At 42.7% G+C, this 20047-nt stretch overlaps 1 protein-coding gene across 2 annotated transcripts in view; it reads right to left on the bottom strand.

Moving 5' to 3' along the window:
* Positions 1 to 18631, bottom strand: part of LOC147122683 (interleukin-15-like) — a 39592-nt gene extending 20961 nt beyond the window's left edge. The window contains exons 1-4 of one of the 2 annotated variants that reach the window (XM_086009023.1): positions 14445 to 18631; positions 2983 to 3094; positions 2864 to 2890; positions 1154 to 1186 (exon numbers count right to left, since the gene is read on the bottom strand). In XM_086009023.1, the coding sequence (XP_085865149.1) occupies positions 1154 to 1186; positions 2864 to 2890; positions 2983 to 3036 (114 nt within the window). In that variant the 5' untranslated portion in view covers positions 3037 to 3094; positions 14445 to 18631. The remainder of the gene's footprint in view (positions 1 to 1153; positions 1187 to 2863; positions 2891 to 2982; positions 3095 to 14444) is intronic. The other variant, XM_086009014.1, reaches the window with a different exon arrangement.
* Positions 18632 to 20047: the final 1416 nt, after the last annotated feature.

Raw genomic sequence — 20047 nt, 5'->3', positions numbered from 1 at the left:
TTAACAAAACTCCAAGGGGGAAAAATTGGGTCGCGCCCCCTTTGGGGTGCTAACTTCACCAGGGCGCTACTCCCCAAAAAAATTAGCACCCCCGTGGCCGAAATTCACCGGTAGCGCCCCAAGAGGGAGGCGGAGCGCTATTGGAAGTGCCCTGCCTCCCTCTTGGGGTGCTGCGAGTGAATATCACGCTGCTACGTGCAAGAGAAGTGTCGGGGTCATGAAGCGCAGCCAGCACCCCGTGGGGGGGGGCTGCAGAGGAGGCCGGGGACAGCAGAGGGGGCAGGTGCCGACAGGCAGCCAGCAACAAAAATGGCCACCCGGCACCTCCCCTTTAATTTGCGCTGCCCCGGCAGCAGGTAGGCCCCCCTGACCCCGTCGGACATAGCGTCCAGCGGTAAGTCAGGGGGCGCTACCGAAGATAGTGGCTGGGGCGCGAGCGGGGCGCTAACGGTTACCACCGTCGCTAACCTCCCACTGAATTTCGGGGGAGGCGTTGGCGGCGCCAGTTGCTTTGCGCCCCGTTAGCGCCGCTAATGGGAGGCGCAAAGCAACCGAATTTTTAGGCTAAGCTTCTTACAACCGTCTAGTAAGGTTATGGATAGTGCTAATACTGCAAAATATATCTCTCTCCTGCTTTACTCGTTTTTATTTCTCCTCTTTCAATTCTCTTTCTCTCGCTCTGTTCTTTCACTTTTCTTTGCCACACTCTCTCCTCTACCTTTGTTGCTCTTCCCCCTATCTTACGTCTGCGCACAATTCCTGACAACATTTTTCCATTATAAATTCCTATTTTCCACATTTATAATGGAAACTGCCTATGCAAACTTGTCATGTTGTAACTGCACTCTCCCTAGGAGGATACAGTGATGGTGTGACAAGTATACATAGACAGCTTCATTATAAATGCAGACATAGGGAATTTTGCACGCACGCACACACACCCTCTACAACACCAACACATCCCCCCACCCACCCAACACACACACATACCCTAGATAGGAGACTAATGCTAGGACTGCAGCTATCTTATACATAGGACTGTATGATCAGTTTTATTAATTCATTAGGCAATAAACTACACAATGAAAGGTTAAACCTTTCAGTTTGTCTTATTAGTGCAGAAAATGATGGTAGTCTAGTGCCTAATACTTACAGGTACATCTTTAGGAGGGTATGAAAGTGATTCCTGAAAGAAAAAAAATATGCTTTGATGAAAATACGAGACAGTTATTCTTCTAAAACGTCTTTAATAAATCTTAACTTTGTGGTAGCCCCTTTATATTCATATGTAAGTAAAATGGTGTACGTAGACTTCTACCATCACTACCTTTTTCAAAAATCGGCTACTAAAACTGTTTTCTACTTCTGTGGCTGTTTTGTTTAACAATGCTGACAACAGGATATGTTGTGGGAAGGTACAGTGAGAGGATAGTGAAGGAAGGGAGAGCAAGAGAAAGCTAAGGGACAGAGAGGCAGACAGTATGAGAGAGAGAGACACAGACAGAGAGAGACACAGACAGTGAGAGACAGACAGTGAGAGACAGACAGTAACAGAGAGAGAGAAAAGACAGAGAGAGAAAGGACAATAAGAGGAAGCTGAATAAAGACAGTTCAAAATGAGATGATTAAAACACCAAAGAAGTCTACTGCTAGGTGAAAACTACCTTAGTACAATTTTTCTGGACATGCTGTATTGCACAGTTTTAGAAGTCAGATTGCATTGTGCAGTTTCATTTTTAAAAATCTGACAATGGACTCATTAAAATAAAGTCAGTCAGTCATAAGCATATTACTTATTAATCTTAAATGTAGTTCAACCTGCACACAATGATGTATAAATACACACAAGAGTTTTGTGATTCACATCTCAGATCCTGACTTCAGAAGCATCACAGAGATTGAGGAAATTGAAACATACAAAATGAATAAGATGCAAGGTGCAACAAGACAAAAAAAGGGAGGTTGACTGTCTTTCACATACAATGGGTAAGGAAGGTCATAGTTGCTTTTGGTGAATTAACAGCTTCCTTCAATAATTCATACCCACAAACAAATGATTTATTCCAAAGTAGTACAAAATGCTGGAAGGCCCAAGAGTTAAACCCATTTTAGAGAATAAAGGTGACAAAGCACTTCTCAGCCAGAACGGTAAAAGATTGAGAGAAGTATAATTAATCAAAACATTGCCTTAGCATCAATAAAATTGGCTGTAATTTTTCCTAGCAACTCTGAACCAGCTAATAAATGCACTATTTAATTCAGTTAGCCTAATCTCTGTTTAGAAATTGGTTTGCCCAAGGTCCTGAAATGAAAAATTGCCTAACTTGGTAATTGTTTTTTTTTTTGTTTGGTCTAAATAGACTGAGAGGCATACGAACAACAAACTAGGCTTCCTCTTCGGGGTACAAGCAGATAGTGTGGGTAAAACTATAGCACTGAAATATCCCTCACGATTCAGACACAAGCAGCACGGAGCACAATATTTTAGACTTAGATTTAACCCCAGGTCCCAGAGGTGAAAGGACAATGTATTAATTTACCGCACCACCCAGTCCACTGAATAACAGCTTTTTAAAAGAAAACACACGCATCAACGGGTCAGCCCAACACATTCAGATAAAACAGTGCTCTACCTAGACTTCACCCTCACCAGTAAAAGAGGCCAGATTCAATTTTGCTATTTAATTTTTAAATTCATCATTCCTAGATGAGGGTTTGACCATGTGACTTGCACCACTATAGATCAACTTACATGAAATGCCCCAAATAATCTAACAGCTAATACGCCTCACTTGCTGCACTGCAGATGTTAAATCAACATTAGTCCTTCTTAATTTCTCTTGATTGGTGTTGTCATACGTACATTTTTATGCTTGTCCTCCACTTGTTTCTAAAAAAAATAAAAAGAACCTTCAATAAAATGAAGACAATTTTATATGGAATGACAAGTTAAATGGTTTTAGAAATACATTGAATACTAACTTGCATACTTCTCACTATTTTAAAAATTTCACTCAGCTCTGTTGACGTCTTCATTTTACTTGCATTAGAATGGTGAGCAGCATCTGCTTGTGGTAGACTCACAGCAAGACTGCTGGGGAATGCAGAAAAAACACACACAATTAACCGAGAATATACAGCTAACCTTTAGACTTGTCACATCCATGATCCCCCCATTTCAAGTGCAAAGTTATAATTCTTCTAAACCATGTGCAATTACTGATAACATGTAATGAAAACAATAAAATAAACAGTCGCTGAACTGAACTTTGTATAAATAGTGCCTCATTACTCTGGTCAAACTTTACATTGCATATCACTACAAGTTAATCACACTTAGACACAGTTAAGTCATTATTCGCCCCACCCACCCCCATTTTGAAGCAACAACATGGCAAATTTTAATACATTTTGGACACATAAAACACACAATTACTCAGGTAGAAGTTCCACCAAAAATGTCTACATCTAAATACATTTCCTAATTAAATTTTAAAAAACTTTTCTTGGATATGACAGTCTCTATAAGAAATCATAAACTACAACAGTGTTGACCAATACATAGGAATTCAAATGTGGCTATTTGCATTTTTGATTAGTAAATTAAAAAATGAGCGTTGGGCAAGTGATCTCAATACCTGTATTTGCACGGTGCATGCACTTTGACCTTTTTGTGCATTTGTTGATAAAAAGTGGCAAGACTAAAAGCAGTGTGTTTTTTGATCATTGTGTGCGTGCTTTACTTCCTTGGTTAGTGCTCATTAGTTACTTGCTAAAATGATGTGCAACATGAGTGAAAATGCTGGACTTCAGCAGCATAGAAACACCAGGAACATTGTATGGAAAGGGAAGCTGTCGTCGTGTACAGCTTGATTAGTCGGAATAACCACTCCAGGCCAGAAGAAAGCAAGCCAAACCAATAATGACGACAGGTCATCGACCTGAAACGTTAACTCTGTTTCTCTCTCCACGGATGCTGCCCTGGCCTGCTGAGTTTTTCCAGTGTTTTCTGCTGTTATTTTGGATTTCCAGCATCCACGGTATTTTGCTATCGCAATAATAAGCAACACCGACAGGACACATCATGGTAAAGGGCAAGCAGCATCCAACTGTGTTCTGGATGGAGAGGAATGGCAGCTTGTTGGGCGAGTCAACATTCTCAGCAATCACTCTGAAGTCAAAGTACCGCTCGCAACCGCTGGACAAAAACCCAGAAGTTGCTCAAGGACGTGGGGTTTCTGATCCATTAATGCCAGAATTCCAAACTTACGTGAAACTGAAAGACTGCCAAGTTTCCCACTGAAGTAAATATATGCATACAGGCATAGCTTAACATTTTTCATCAACAGGATCAACTTCTTCAGCAATGTTATTCATGTTTTATTTTGGGAAGCCCCCATCCCTTACAATCTGGTGACATACCAAACGGAAGTAATGGTTATGCCAACAGCAATGTGCTGGAATATGAGTTGACGCCTGTAGCTCCACACACCATTCAGTTCCCAATGTTAACCATACTGCTGCAAGGAAGTACCATGTACAGAGAGTGGGAAAAACAGCATCTTTTCAGCGTTGTTCTTGCACGCTTCGTAGCAAACAATTGGTGGAGTCTTGGGTAGCATCTCATTAATGACCAGCAAGTTAGATCAGGGATCCAGAAAGGCATAAAACTTAAGCAATGTTACCCGCAAGAGAATATATTTTAAAATAAAAATGTGGGTTGTTGTGGTGCTATACTATATGCATGTTGAAATAGATAAGCTGGCAGAGATGTATTCCAAAAATATTGACTGGTAACGGATCAGGGCACACGAACCTGACATAACCTGAGAAGGAGAGAAGGAAAGAAAGAGAGAAAGAAAGAGAGAAAGAGGAGAGAAAGAGAGAAAGAGGAGAGAAAGAGAGAGAGAGAGAAAAAAAGAGAAAGAGAGAGAAAGAGAAAGAGAGAGAGAAAGAGAGAAAGAGAGACTTGCATTTATATGGCGCCTTTCACGACCACCGGATGTCCTAAAGTGCTTTACAGCCAATGAAGTACCTTTTGAAGTGTAGTCACTGTTGTAATGTAGGAAACGAGAGAGTGAAAGGAGAGAGAAATGAAAATGAAAGACAGAAAGGAGCGAAAGAAAAGAAAGAAAGAAAGAGAGAAGAGAGAAACTAACCGACTTCAGAACTTCAATCCAGCACTACAAACCGCACTTTTCTATCTTAATCCTTGCTAGGTACACATCACAGATCACACATCCCCATGTTCCAAGCAGGACTACAACTTTTAGCCGAGAAATTCAGCTGTGCCCACCACTACCCTTGATCACCGCTTCCAACCCGACCCAATCGCCCTCCCCCATTCATCAATTATCTGAGGGCAGCTGTTGACATTGCAGCGGCCCAGTCTTTAATACCACTTTGCCGGCTCAATTGTATTGAGGCCCAAGGCCCCATATTGGGTGCTCCTCGGGCCTCACCATTCAAACGCAGGGATTGATCCCTGTGCCGCAGACGTGTCCAAAAATTGGCAAGCTAGAACTTCCAGGTCATTTTGACCCCAGTTATCTCTCATCATCCAGCTCCTTTCATAAAAGATCATAGCCATAAAATCATAATCCAGGTTACTACAGAAATCTAGTTTGTTAGTCAGATGTAGGAATGCAAGTTAATAAACGGACTTCTGGATCGTTGTTGGGAAATAATTAAGTGTTAAGAACTTAAGAAACAGGAGCAGGAGTAGGTCATCTGGCCCCTCGAGCCTGCTCTGCCATTCAATAACATCATGGCAGATCTTCTACCTCATTACGTTTCAATGTGATCACCTCGCATTCTTACAAACTCCAGAGAATATAGGCCCATTCTACTCAACCTCTCCTCAGAGGACAACCCTCTCATCCCAGGAATTAATTTAGTGAACTTCCATTGCACCCCCTAGAAGGCAAGTATATCCTTCCTTAGGTAAGACCAAAACTGTACACAGTACTCCAGGTGTGGTCTCACCAAAACCCTATATAATTGCAGCAAGACTTCCCTACTCTTATACTCCAACCCCCTTGCAAGGCCAACATACCATTTGCCTTCCTAATTGCTTGCTGTACCTGCATTTTAACTTTCTGTGATTCATGTACAAGGACACCCATGTCCCTCTGAATACCAACAATTCCCAATCTCTCACTATTTAAAAAATATTCTGCTTTTCTATTTTCCCTACTAAAGTGAATAATTTTAGTCAGTGGATAATTTATCGTCAGCAAACCTGGATACATTACATTCGATCCCCTCATCTAAATCATCGATATACATTGTAAATAGCTGAGGCCCAAGCACTGAGCCTTGCGGCACCCCACTAGTTGCAACCTGCCAATCCAAAAATGACCCGTTTATTCCTACTCTCTGTTTTCTGTCCATTAACCAATCCTCAATCCAAGTTAATATATCACCCCAATCCCATGAGCCCTAATCATAACATAAGGAGTAGGCCATATGGCCCTTTGAATCTGCTCCACCATTCAATAAGATCCTAGCTGATCTTCGACCTTAACTCCACTTTCCCGCCCGATCCCCATAAACCCAAAAATCTATCTACCTCAGCCTTGAATATACTCCACAACTCAGCATCCACAGCCCTTTGGTATAGAATTTCAAAGATTCACAACCCTGAGTGAAGAAATTCCTCCTCATCTCAGTCTTAAATGGCCGACCCCTTATCCTGAGACTATGCCCCCTAGTTCTAGACTCTCCAGCCAGGGGGAACAACCTCTCAGCATCTACCCTGTCAATCCCCCTCAAAATCTTATATGTTTCAACGAGATCACCTCTCATTCTTCTAAACTCCAGAGAGTATAGGCCCAATCTACCCAATCGCTTCTCATAAGACAACCCTCTCATCCCAGGGATCAATCTAGTGAACCTTTGTTGCACCGCCTCTAAGGCATGTATGTCCATTCTCAGATAAGGAAACCAAAACTGTGCACAGTCCTCCAGGTGTGGTCTCACCAAAGCCCTGTACAATTGCAGTAAGACTTCCTTACTCTTGTACTCCAACCCCCTTGCAATAAAGGCCAACATGCCATTTTCCTTCCTAATTGCTTGCTGTGCCTGCATGCTAATCTTGTGGCACCTTGTCGAATGCCTTTTGAAAATCCAAATACACTACATCCACTGGTTCTCCCTTATCTATCCTGCTAGTTACACCCACAAAATTTGTCAAACACGATTTCCCTTCCATAAAACCGTGTTGACTCTGCCTAATCATAGCATGATTTTCTAAGTGCAGCAGAAGGGGAGATTTATCAGGCTAGACGATTAAGGGTGAGTAGCACCATGCTAGAGTCGAATATTCCTGAGGATCAGGTAACTAAGAGGACACCATGGAGATCACTGACTGCATGTAAAAAATAAAAAAAGTAGTCTTTGTTCTTGTCGCTTAATTTTTATTTACAAAGCTCTAAAGCTTATCTTAATATACAAGAATGACAAAATAAACTATAGTGGAAGTGTGATGTATCAGGACTCCCAGCCGCTACTGAGCCCTGTAGAGGTGCAACCAAATCCCTACAATGCGAGCAGTAACTGACCCGGATGTTTATTAGGTTCTTCAAGAAATCAATATTATAAATTACTGAGCATCTGAAGAGGGTACAAGGGAAAAACTTCCTGTCGCTCGTGTTTGAAGACCTGTTGAAGCAACAAATAGAAACCCACCTGACTTTAAGCTATCCACTGCACTTTCTACAGAAAATTGGCTCAGAATATCCTCTACATGAGTCCTGCTGTCTTGGTTCTTTCCAATCGCAAAATGATGATTGACACTCAATACTGAGGTCAGGCAGTCAGCTTGCTTCAACAGTCCATAGACAATAACTGTAATGGTGCTGAAAAATGAAGGTTAATGCACCGATGGTTGTTGAATCCTCTTCGCTTGACTTCTTGGACAGTAAAAACTTGTTCCGACAAGCTCTTTGCTTTAAAGAGTGAACCTGTGACAAAAGGCTTCTTCCCAGAGGCTTGATTCTGAATGGCAATGATGCAGTCATTCTTCAAGGTAAAGTTAAACTGACAAATTGTGCAATGTGCAGTATTCTTAACATTACATATCACTAGACAATCTTCAAGTTCTGCCTTACTTTCCCACCAAATATTAACAGAGCAGTTCCTTGGTGAATTAAAGAGGGAATCATGTGCTTCACCTGTGCATTTTACTCCTCGGCAAGTCAGAGACTGGAGTCAGGATTGGGAACGCAGACTTGATTTTAATGTTAAAAAAAATATAAATGGCCATTCTATTGTCAGCTAAAATTCGCAACTGGCAACCATTTAGAAAAGAAAATGGCAGGATGGAAACCAGAGACTGAGATTTTCTATCGACTACAGTAAGGTGTGCAGATATAGCGTTTGTCTCAGTAGAAAACAGCTTTTCAGCCACCTGCCCTCAAAAAATCTTTGCCTGAATAGAAATATGTTGACATCTAATCATTCTATGAAATTAAGACCTGGATTTTAATATATAACAATATCCTCAAATTACAATTTTAGTTAATAGTTTACCTGATATATCAAGGAATGGATTTTTCATTTTGTTAAAAAGTTCTAAGTACATATGCAAGTAATGGTTTCCTTGAAGATGATGCCACTCAGGTACCCACAACAGACTGGCCCAATGAACATGAACTGAACAGCAAGCTTCAATGCCACAGCCTCACAAGGGTAGATAAATAGGGAGATAAGGAGGAAGAAAAATAGGCAAAATAAACAAACATGAATTAACCCTGCCTACCCACTGTCCAAAACCCCGATCCTTTGTCTATTTTTGGACAGGACAAAGTGATAATTACTCTTAATATTAACTCTAACCCACTGGATATAGAGCAACCCACTGGATATGGAGCAACTAAAATGCAAACTGCACAATTTCAGTACATCTAAGAAAAAAAAATGAACCTAATATATGTAGGCTTCTGACATTTGTCAAAAACAGTCATATACTGGAAAACTCCAGCTATTCAGTCTTCCAGTAACTACAAGTGGAGCTGATAATAAATGGTTACCCTCCTGCAATCTGACTCAGATTACAAACTGAAAAAAATATACTTTCAGCACTTTGCTACTATGGTTTAGTTCCATACTTCTCTACACACAGCTATGATGTTTAAACACTAAGGGGCTGAAGTTCTGATGGGTCTGTTCTGTTGGCACAAATTCAGTGAAGCAGACATCACAACCACCCAAGTGGAATGCCGCAGATCCTGAGGGATGGGGTAATGTGCGTGTTCGGGGCTGGCCACTCTTGCCTTTAAGAACACATCAGTGGTGCCCACCATGATCTGCTGTTAGAAGGCTCTAATAGAGGGCTGAAGAAATCTGGTAGTTTATTTATCTTCAGCTAAGGGAGCCTTCAGTGCTGTAAATAAAGGTAATCAATTTACTCGGGAACCTTCTGGGGTCTTCTCAAGGGTCCACACAGAATGCACACCAACTCTCAGCTCGTGAGAGCTCCATTTAGGTCTTAAAAGGACATCTAAGAGTAGCCCAGGAACTCCACAGACACACTCCCTTGACATTGGGTGGGGTAGAACAGAACACTCATATCCCCCACCAACCAGAATTTGTTGGTACTTTGACCAGGCTGTACTTCTAGGTCAAGCAGGTAGTCACCCCTTTAAACTTCCCTTCCCCCCCCCCCCACAATCTGTCCGCTCTCCACCCCGGCTCCAGATTGGAACCTCAGGCCCTGAGGTACAAGAGAAATTAGACAATGTTAGATATTCATCTGACAATTACCTCATTAAATGTGCTACAACTGGTACCTGCAAGAGATTACTCATTATATAGCTCAACCGCAGCCCTTGCATAACTTTAGACAGAGCCCAAACCAGGCGTCCGTTTCCTGCCCCACATACTGTTTCAGCTATCCCATGCTGTTCCTGATCTCTCTATCAAATTTTAATTTGGCCATCGCCCTTTTGAGGCATGGAGGAGATTTGAGCTGGCAGAGGAACAATCAAAAGCTGGCAAACGCGTTTCTGTTCCCCAGTCAATTAGCCTCGAACACTTTGCTCAGCAATGACTGAAACGCCTGCATAAAGGTGAAAGAAACCAAAAGCACCATTAATCCCGCAAACTTGTGGGCTATCGGTGTGGCAAAGACTGCACGAGAAAAGCCTACCTAGAGAAAGAGTATGAATTTTTATAATACATTTTTGCTTATGTAATTTTATATGCATGTATTTTCTTCCATATTTTGCAACAAGAGGGCCCGCTTGAGACCCGACTCCACAAAGTTGTCTCTCAGCTACAATTTCCAAGAAGTGGCTCCCACAGGCTTCCCCATCACTGGGCTGCCTTTTCTATCCTTGATCCCAAACAGGAGACATCAGAGACTGGAAAATCCAACGCCCAACCATTCCTGACTGTCCATTTGAGGTTATTGACTGGGATTGAGTGCTGAAAAGGATGCCGAGTGGCATCAAATGCTATGGAGCTGGTCACTGCTGGGCACCACAATACTAGATCACAGCTCAGGTGCCCAGCTCCATAGCATTTGATGCCACTCAGCATCCTTTTCTTGGGAAATTACTATAAGAATGTATGCTTTGTCGGGTATTTTCTGATCAATCTACAATATAGCCACTCTCCCAGCATAATGAACTGAATACATGCCATTTGACTACACTGTAGTTTAGCAAATCTGTACTAGAGGACCCAATAGCCATGGTCCCCATTACAATGTTGCATTTTTATACAACTGCCTAGTCTCTCCACAGTCTAATAGCAGTTCTAGTGACCAGATTTTGCCACCTTAAATTCAGAGGGTGCACCTTTTTCTATACTCTATGGGGGAGATTTTCTGACATCAGAGGAGGCGGGTTTGGAGGCGGGAAAATCAGAATCGAAGAGGTCGGGTTCGGAACCCGCCTCCGCGGGATTTTGCCAGTGCCGGTTTTGGAGGTCGGGAAACGCTCCTGCCTTCAACTGGCCATTGCGCTATTAAAGATCCTTAAATGCTCATTAAGGGCCTCTCTAAGCCTATTTTGAGAGGCCCTCGTGATTTTTCCAGCATTTCGGCGTGTTCCACGACCCTCCTAAACCACGCCAGCTAAACTTGACGGGTTGACTTGTGGGTGGCCTCCGCACTGCTGCAGGTCTAACAAGACATCGTTTATTGCAGCAAGGATTACTTGCAGGTGCCAGACCTTGGCTTTAAAAGGTCTCTGAGCACTTTTAGAAGGCCTTCCGAAGTCAGAGGTGCTGCAGCTTGACTCCATCAACTGTGGGACCTCCTTGGAAGACCCTCTCCCCGCTTGCAAGGAGCGCTTCCTCAAAGGATGCATCTACAAGCAGCATGCGAACCATTTGTTTTCTTCCTGCATGGACCTCAGATGAGGAGGAGGAGGAGGAGGTCAGAGCACCGGTGTATCAACCAGCGGCAGCACGAGAGCACATGGCTACCCGGGATGCAAGGGATGAACTTATCATGGCCAGATTTGCATAGGTTGCCCAAGCTGGCACATGTCCTTGGCTCTATCCTAAGCCATCATTGACAATGGACATGACTCTCTGGCCTCCTTTCACTCAGGCCACCAACCTGACAACGCAAGTGTGGCGGTGCCCGCGATGTGGAGCTGCCCAAGGCGAAAGAACAGGTGGCATAACGCCAACATTTTGGCTTCAAATCATTTTAATGCTTTCCAACAGGGATGGCATTTCCTCAATACACAGAAACAGTCCTCCAATCTGCACACAGATCTGGAGGTTATATCCCTTGCCAGCTGTACCCACACAGCCTTGGTTTCTTTGGCAGGCCTCTTCCTCCGAGATGAATGGAAGAGCACCTCCCTGCTAGCTGTCACCCCCTCAAACAACATTTGCAGCGCCTCATCCGAGAGCCTCGGGTAGGCCCTTGCCTTGGAATTGGACATAGTGGTTTCTCAAAAGGTGTTGGAGGTGGTGCAGGAGACGCAGAAATGCTGTGGAATGAGCCAAGGGAGCAAGAAGCCATAAAATCAGACTGGAAAAGTGCTGTCAACAGAGGTGGGTTTCAGTCCCAAAACACTAATTGAGCAAGGGCATCCCACACCTCGGATATCAAGTGGCCAATCATGGGAAAAATCGCAAATTTTTGAAACCTATCAGTGGAGGAGGGTTTCAAACCCACCCAAACCGAAACCCGCCTCCATCTCGTCTCCAGTGGAAAAATCGCCCCCAAACGGGACTAACAATTTTCCCACTTGCAGTAACCCGCTTGCTGGATTTCACAGTTACCTGCTAGTCTACCAAACCCTCTAAAGCAATCAATATCTTTAGTTACAATTAAATATAAATTACAAAAATATATATATTAGCAGATTTTCTGTGGTGTTACTCTGATTCAGAGGATACGCTGTTTTGAAACAATAGGGATATTATGGGCGAAGTGTTACAGGAAATAAGTGCAACACTTGCATGAAGTGCGCCCTACACACAAGGTGTTTAATATATTATGTATATAAAAGATCCATAATGGATCAATTATTCTTTGTAGGAAAGTCTCTAGATTTAATGCAAGACTCAGTGAAGATGCGATACACAAAATTCTAGGCTCGAGCAAAACAAACTCAGTTGATTTCATCATCTTGTAAAAATAAACCTCTTGATGGACTGTACTCTCAAGGAGGAAGTGAAACTGAGCCTTTCGTCCGATCATCAGAATTCAGAGGTTCTAACCAGTTTCAAATTCCTGGTTTTGCCCTTGGAGGTCAACTCCTTTGACATGGGGATTTCAGACTAACTCAAAAACACTTCATACACATATGCACAAATGAAGAAAACTCATGGCAAAAATACAAATGGTCAATGCAGAAAGACATGAACACTTTGCATTATGACAAACATGCAAGCCTATACATTGGACCAAACAATTTATTTCAATTAAAGAAACAAGGCTGGTTATTAATTTTTTTTAAAAGCAACACATTCAATCATTGGGCCAAAATACACAGCAAATGTAAAGAACTTGTCTAGTGTTTTTGTTTTATTGATTAAGACACACAATCAATGCATAGGACAACACACTCACACATAAAAACCTAAATCAGTTGATGTGTGCTACAAACAAATAAAAGAACAGGATTTGGTGGTTAAGGAGAATAAACCACCGAGAAAGTCTGTTCAGCGTAACTCATTGATTCTTCAAGCTGTATGTCCAATGTCACTGAGTGGTTTATTAAGTAAATCATTAAGTCCTTTTACGCATCTTTGATTTAAATAGGATTTAATGTTGCATCCAAAATCTGAAACTAGTCCCTTGGTCTTCTAACTGATTCCTCCACAGGAAGAATAGAAAAGCAAAATATTATTTAAATGATGAGTGACTACAGAATGCTGCGGTACAGAGGGATCTGGGGGTCCTCGTACATCAAACACAAAAAGTTAGCATGCAGGTACAGCAAGTAATTAGGAAGGCAAATGGAATGTTGGCCTTTATTGCAAGGGGGATGGAGTATAAAAGTAGGGAAGTCTTGCTACACCTATACATAGAAACATAGAAGATAGGAGCAGGAGTAGGCCATTCAGCCCCTCGAGCCTGCTCCGCCATTCAATGAGATCATGGCTGATCATCCAAATTCAGTACCCTGTTGGGCATTGGTGAGATCACACCTTGAGTACTGCGTACAGTTTTGGTCTCTTTATTTAAGGAGGGATATACTTGCATTGGAGGCAGTTCAGAGAAGATTCACTAGGTTGATTCCTGGGATGAAGGGGTTGTTTTATGAGGAAAGGTTGAGCAGGTTGGGCCTATACACATTGGAGTTTAGAAGAATGAGAGGCGATCTTATTCTGAGGGGGCTTGACAGGGTAGATGCCGAGAGGATGTTTCCCCTCGTGGGGGAATCTAGAACTGGGGGCATAGTTTCAGAATAAGGGGTCGCCTATTTAAGATGGGAGATGAGGAGGAATTTCTTCTCTGAGAGGCTCATGAATCTTTGGAATTCTCTACCCCAGAGAGCTGTGGAGGCTGAGTCATTGACTATATTCAAGGCTGAGATAGACAGATATTTGAGCTACAGGGGAGTCAAGTGTTATGGGGAACAGGCAGGAAAGTGGAGTTGAGGCCTAGATCAGATCAGCTATGACCTTATTGAATGGCAGAGCAGGCTCGAGGGGCCAAATGGCCTCCTCCTGCTCCATGTTCTGATGTTCTTATGATGTGTTTTCTACTGCAAAGTCATCTAAAGTCACTGACTGCAACTGAGGTATCTCTATTAAGAAGGAAGGAAAGTTTATTCTCTCTCACATAGAACAGCATTGCAATAAGTAACCAGCCATCATCTCGATTTGAGATATGTGCATAAATTAATAGGTGGAACTTATACAGCCAATGTCCAGATTGTACTTTATTACTTTAATAAGCATTTTATATAGTATTATTGCACATTTCATTATGATAAACAAATAGGTATCCATAAATACAAAAAAGTTACCATAGTAAGAGCAGAGAAATCCAAGTCTCAGAGTTTATGAATGTGAAAATATGGCAGTCCAAACTAAGATGAAGGTAACAGTAGAAACAAATTCGTCTCACTTGCCTTCTCTGCAGAGAAAAAAATAAAATGATACATATAAAAAGAAAACTAGTTGTGCAAAATTACTCATTTTTTCTTTAATGCCTCATTTTAACATTTATTTAATATAAAACAATATTTCCCAATCATTTCTACTTGGGAAAGATTTTGTTCAAGTTTTTTTTAAAGTTGAAAAAACAAAATTAAAGGTAGGCAGATGTATTGAGTGAAAAAGCAACATTGACCTTTCTGGCCTGATAAAGAGAACTGCACGGAATGAATTTGATCCTAATTCAGCAGCAGCATCATCCATACATTATTGCTCTGCATCAGATGTACAACGGTTACTACATTTGACATACAAGTATATACAAAATTAAACCCTGTGCAGTTAGCACATCAGTGTTTCCCATGTTGAATCCAGAATTAGTCCAAATATGAGGCAACAACCCAACCAGAACTAATATCCATAGAGCCAATGTAAATTACACACAGACACACATCCATCCTGCTGTTTCTTTGCCACTGCATGTAGAGTGGCCTAACCAGCAGTCCTTAAACAGAAAACTAAAGGCCCCTTCGAAAAAGCGAACAGAAGCCATGGTGGCACTGATTTGCCCACACACTGCTGGGCACTCGGTGTTCCCCCCCTCCCTCAGGATTACCTAGCCCCCATTAAAAGTTTCACTTCTGCAGAGGAGCTGCTAGGTTTCCAACTCTGCCCCTCACCGTTGAGTGCTGTGGCAGCTTGTTATGCAAATTGAAATGAGGCCCAACGATGAAGATGGTTCGGGCCTCTCAGTAGCGCCACTGAGCCCATAGAAACATAGAAGATAGGAGCAGGAGTAGGCCATTTGGCCCTTCGAGCCTGCTCCGCCATTCAACGAGATCATGGCTGATCATCCAAACCCTAGCACCCGATCCCTACACCGACAGCCATCCCACCCAAGCCCTATCCCCATGGTGCAAACACTCTGCCCACCACCCACGTGATGTGCACTTCGTATCAAAATTGCCATCAGCATATTCTCCAATTTGCCATGAACACCACCACGGAATTCCGCTAGTTAGATATTTTTTTTTTTTAAAAACAGAAGATTGTAGGCAAAAAGGTTTGATCTTAAGACCTCCTAACTTTCATTGTATAAAGTATAGATTTCAATATTTTGTATTAGCAATATAGAGGTACGAGTCAGGAACTGTGAACTAAACCTAAATGTGTAGCATGTACTACAGAATAAAGAACACTTTAACTGGATGTGTCCAAAATTACTTTGTAAATACAATTCACTGGTAACATCTAAATGTAAATGTATTAGTACTGTTCAAAATTGCCCGGTAATTAAGAGCTTAAGACTCAGTGTAGACATTTTCCAATAAAAAGCTAACATGTCCCAAACTCAAAACTCTTAAGCATAGGGGGTGATTTTGCCAACCCTGGGGAGGTGGGACTGCCGGGAAAATGGCAGAATTTGGGGGCGGGTGTCCAACCCACCTCCGTGCCATCTTGTATGCGGAGAGTCTACACCTCATGTTGGGATCGACAGGTGGCCGTTGCATTCACAGATGCAATAACCATCTCAATTCTGTTAAAGAAAGAAGTTTGATGGGGTCTTGTATTCAAGACCTCATCAATCTGCAGAGAATGTCACTGTTTAACAGCTTCACAGAGCTGTCAAACGATGACAATTCATCGGTCAAAAATTTTTAACTGATGAAACATCATACGTTGATATGCTCTGCAACCGGCTTTCCCTTAATTGGCCTGCTAAACCCGCTGGGCGGGCTTAACAAGGTCAATCAAGAGAAAATAGCGTGGGTTGGCCACAAATCGATGGAGGCGGGACATCGACCCGGCAAGCAGCAGTCCCGCCTCCAACGCACCCCCAGTCACAAAATCGCCCCCATAGTAATTAAGGAATCAATTGATAGTCCTATATTCTCCTTATTACTTTCTCAGTGACAGGGCATGAAGAGATGAAGGAAGTCAAGGGTGAAGTAGTGGATAATGAGGGAATGGCAGAGATATTAATGATGTACTTTGCCTCAGTTTTCAGAAAGGAGGAGGATATTGAAATTATAGAACCACTAGAGGTGGGTGTAAAACAGTTAGTGAAGCTTATTACGTAGAGAGAATTGGTCGTAAATAAGTTACTTCTAGCAGACAAATCAGTGGGACATGATAGCTTACATCCAAAAGATTTTTAGGGAAGTTAGAGAAGTAGTAGTAGAGGAAACTCCAACTGTAATTTTCTGAAATTGTGTGGAAAGAAATATTATGCAAGAGAATTAGATTGTGGCCTTCTTCAAAAAAGATGACTGCGATAAGCAGGAAATTATAAACCAGTTGTTGTTGGTAATCTACTAGTCTGTATTATGGGATAAAAGTACTAAGCCCCTGGAGAAACACGAGTTAAATCAGGGCCAGTCAGCACAGATTTCTAAAATGCAGGTTTGTACCTGACCAACCCTATAGGGGTGATTTTGCTGAATACTTTAGGCGCTAAAGAGCCTCTGAGGTGGCCAAGATGGGGGTCTTAAGCTCCATTGCAAGTTTAGACAGCACTCTACACAGGACATCATCTTGGTAGACAGATTTCTGAACGATAAGGAAGTTGAGGGTTATGGGGAGTGGGCAGGGAAGTGGAGTTGAGGCCAAGATCAGATTAGCCATGATCTTATTGAGCAGGCTCGAGGGGCCAAATGACCTACTCCTGCTCTTATGTCTTATGTTCTTATGGTAAAGGAGCTGAAGCCAGTGTTAGGAACGAACACTCAGGAGGCTCCTTAAAACAGCTAATTGTCACTTAAAAAGTCTGCTAACGCTCATTAAAGAGGCTGCACGGCATTTTGGTGGCTAGCGCTTCAACTAATTCCCTCTCCTTACAGCAACCAGTTGTTTGGGAATAAACACAGCGTTGATGTCGATGTCAAGTGCTACTTTAAGGGATATACTCCATTTCAGGTTCTTTGCTGCCGGAGCTGTGAAGAGGACGTCTGAAATACATCGGGACACTTTGTCAAGACTTCACCAACACTCGAGCAACATTTATACCGGAAATTCCCTGAGGACTTCACCTAAAAAAGATTAAGTGCTGTGCTAATCTGCCTTATAGGAGTCACCAGGAGAAAGGGAGTAATGGTCATGGGCATTTTGCTCGATGTCCCCTCTGGTCTGGACGAGGGATGGGAGAGGTGACATCCAGCTGCTGCAGGAGAGAGGGCGAGGAGGGAGAGATGACATCCTCCGCCCCCCCCTCGCTGCAGGTACAGGACATTTCTCCTCCTCTGGACCTCCTCCACCAGGACCGCCAGTGTCGTATCAGAGAATCTGTGCACCCTCTCCCTTGGTCCCTGAGCCATCCTGCAATGTGTCGCTGTGTGCCAGCCAGAGCACCCCACATCCTCAGGGGAAGTGGGTGCGAGGAGCCAACATGTACTGCTCCACGAAAATCGTGAACAATCAGCACTGGAGTGCTAAATCTGCAGGTTTCTGGTTTAGCACCTCCAGGAAAGTTCAGATTATTGTAATCAGCAATTAGGACCAAAATTGCATACTAAATCCAGACTTTCAAACAAGTGTTTTATTAGCACTGCACCCATTTAGTGCCTGTTTTCACCCTTTGGCCAAAATAATCCCCATAGAGTTCTTGGACAAAATAACAGAAAAGTAAAGCAATGTAGTGGATGCGGGTTAACTGGACTTTCAAAAAACACTCGATAAGCTACCACACAAGAAACTTATGACAAAGAAGATGGCATTTGGAATTAAGGGGAATGCGGTCACATAGGCGGAGAGATTATTGGAGGGCAGAAAGCGAAGAGGAACATAGATATATTAGCATGATGGGCAGATAGATGTGAAGTACAGTTCAATTCAATATAGAAAACTGTGAAACAATTTACTTTGAAAACAAGAATGGGGTACAAAGTCCACCTTAAGTGCAGGGGCTGGGCAGGTGGACCTTGGTGTGCAGATGCACAAGTCATTAAAAAGGTGGCAGTACAAATAGATAAGGCCATAAAAGAAACAAATGGAAACATTGGTTTTGTAGATAGAGACATAGGGCTATATTTCACCTGCCGAGACAAGTTGGGGGCGGGACTGCTGCGTTCCGGGTTCTAGTCCCGCCCCCAGCGACGTCTGACAAATAGACGTTATTTTCTCTTGATTGGCCTCATTAAGCCCGCCCTGCGGGCTTGCCGGCCAATTAAGGGAAAGCCAGTGTCAGATGACGTCAGTGTATGACACTTCATCTGCCAGTTTTCTTAAAGGGACAGTGCCCCATAATTTTTTGACAGATGAATTGTCAGTGTTTGACAGCATTGAGGGGCTGTCAAACACTGACAATCATTGTCCAAAGGTGAGCCCTTGCACCCAGGCTCAAAAAATGACTTTCTCCTTAGGAGAAAACAGATGGCAGCTGCATGTGAAATTGCAGAAGCCATCTGTCAATTCTCCCGATCAGATGAGGCTTCACAGAAACATCAAATCTTGTCACCTGCAGATACATAGAAACAGAATAAAAATATTTCTCACTACATTCTCTCACCTGTCATACTTACCTGTGCACCATTGCACCCATCACACTCCCTCTGCAGCTGTCATTTGCACACTTACACTGCAGCCGACCCACAGCTTGCCTCGCTGACCCTGGCGGGGTTTCCCGACGTTGGGAAGCCTGCATCAGCAGGCTGAAAATGGGGAAAAGCCTCTTAACTACCTGTTAATAGGTAGTTAATTGGCTCTAATCCCCTTCCTGCCATTTGGAGACAGGTTCCTGCGTGAGTCAGGGACCCGCCTCCCGGGAAGATGGTTCAGAGACGGGTTGGGAGCGGGGTTCGGACCCACTCCCAATTTTTCCCATTTTCCCAGCAGTCCCGCCTCCTCAGGGCTGGTAAAATCCAGCCCATAGAATACAAAAATAAGAAGGTAATGTTGAGCTTGTACAAGACCACACTGTAGTTGCACAGTATTGGGTATCATGTTATAGAAAGAATATAAAAAGCATTGGAAAAGGTGCAACATTGATTGACTAGGATGCTACGAGGTATGAGTTACAGATACGAAGGAGAGATTTTAGGAATTATGACATTTTCACTAGAGCGGAGAAGAATAAGGAGTGACCTGATGGAGGGAATTTAATAACTGCAAGAAAGAAAGAAAGAAAGACTAGGTGATCCATGAGGAGAAAAAACACCAAATGGTCCATTCCTATACTGTATCATTCTAGGATTCAAAATCCCCAAAACAGACTATAAGCAAAGCTTGAAAACACACATCCGAGACTTGGGTGGTACTCGGTGAGAGGCAGCAGGTTGCTTTACATGGCTGCCAATCACAAAATAATGTAGAATTCCATTCCCTTCGACATGTTGCAAAGTAATATTTGCTCTTCAACCTGGTAGAAGTATTGTCCAGTGTGTGATCTCTAGATTATAAAGGCAACTAGCTCTTAACAAATGCCAAATACTAAAACAGAAACTCCAAGATGCACTTTTTCTTAAGAAAATCGGATGCA

Source organism: Somniosus microcephalus, chromosome 2, assembly GCF_052327205.1.
Source record: "Somniosus microcephalus isolate GS21.2 chromosome 2, FLI_Smic_1.0, whole genome shotgun sequence".
Lineage (NCBI taxonomy): Eukaryota > Metazoa > Chordata > Chondrichthyes > Squaliformes > Somniosidae > Somniosus > Somniosus microcephalus.
Note: the sequence above shows the minus strand (reverse complement) of the source record. Positions and strands in the feature narration are given on the sequence as shown.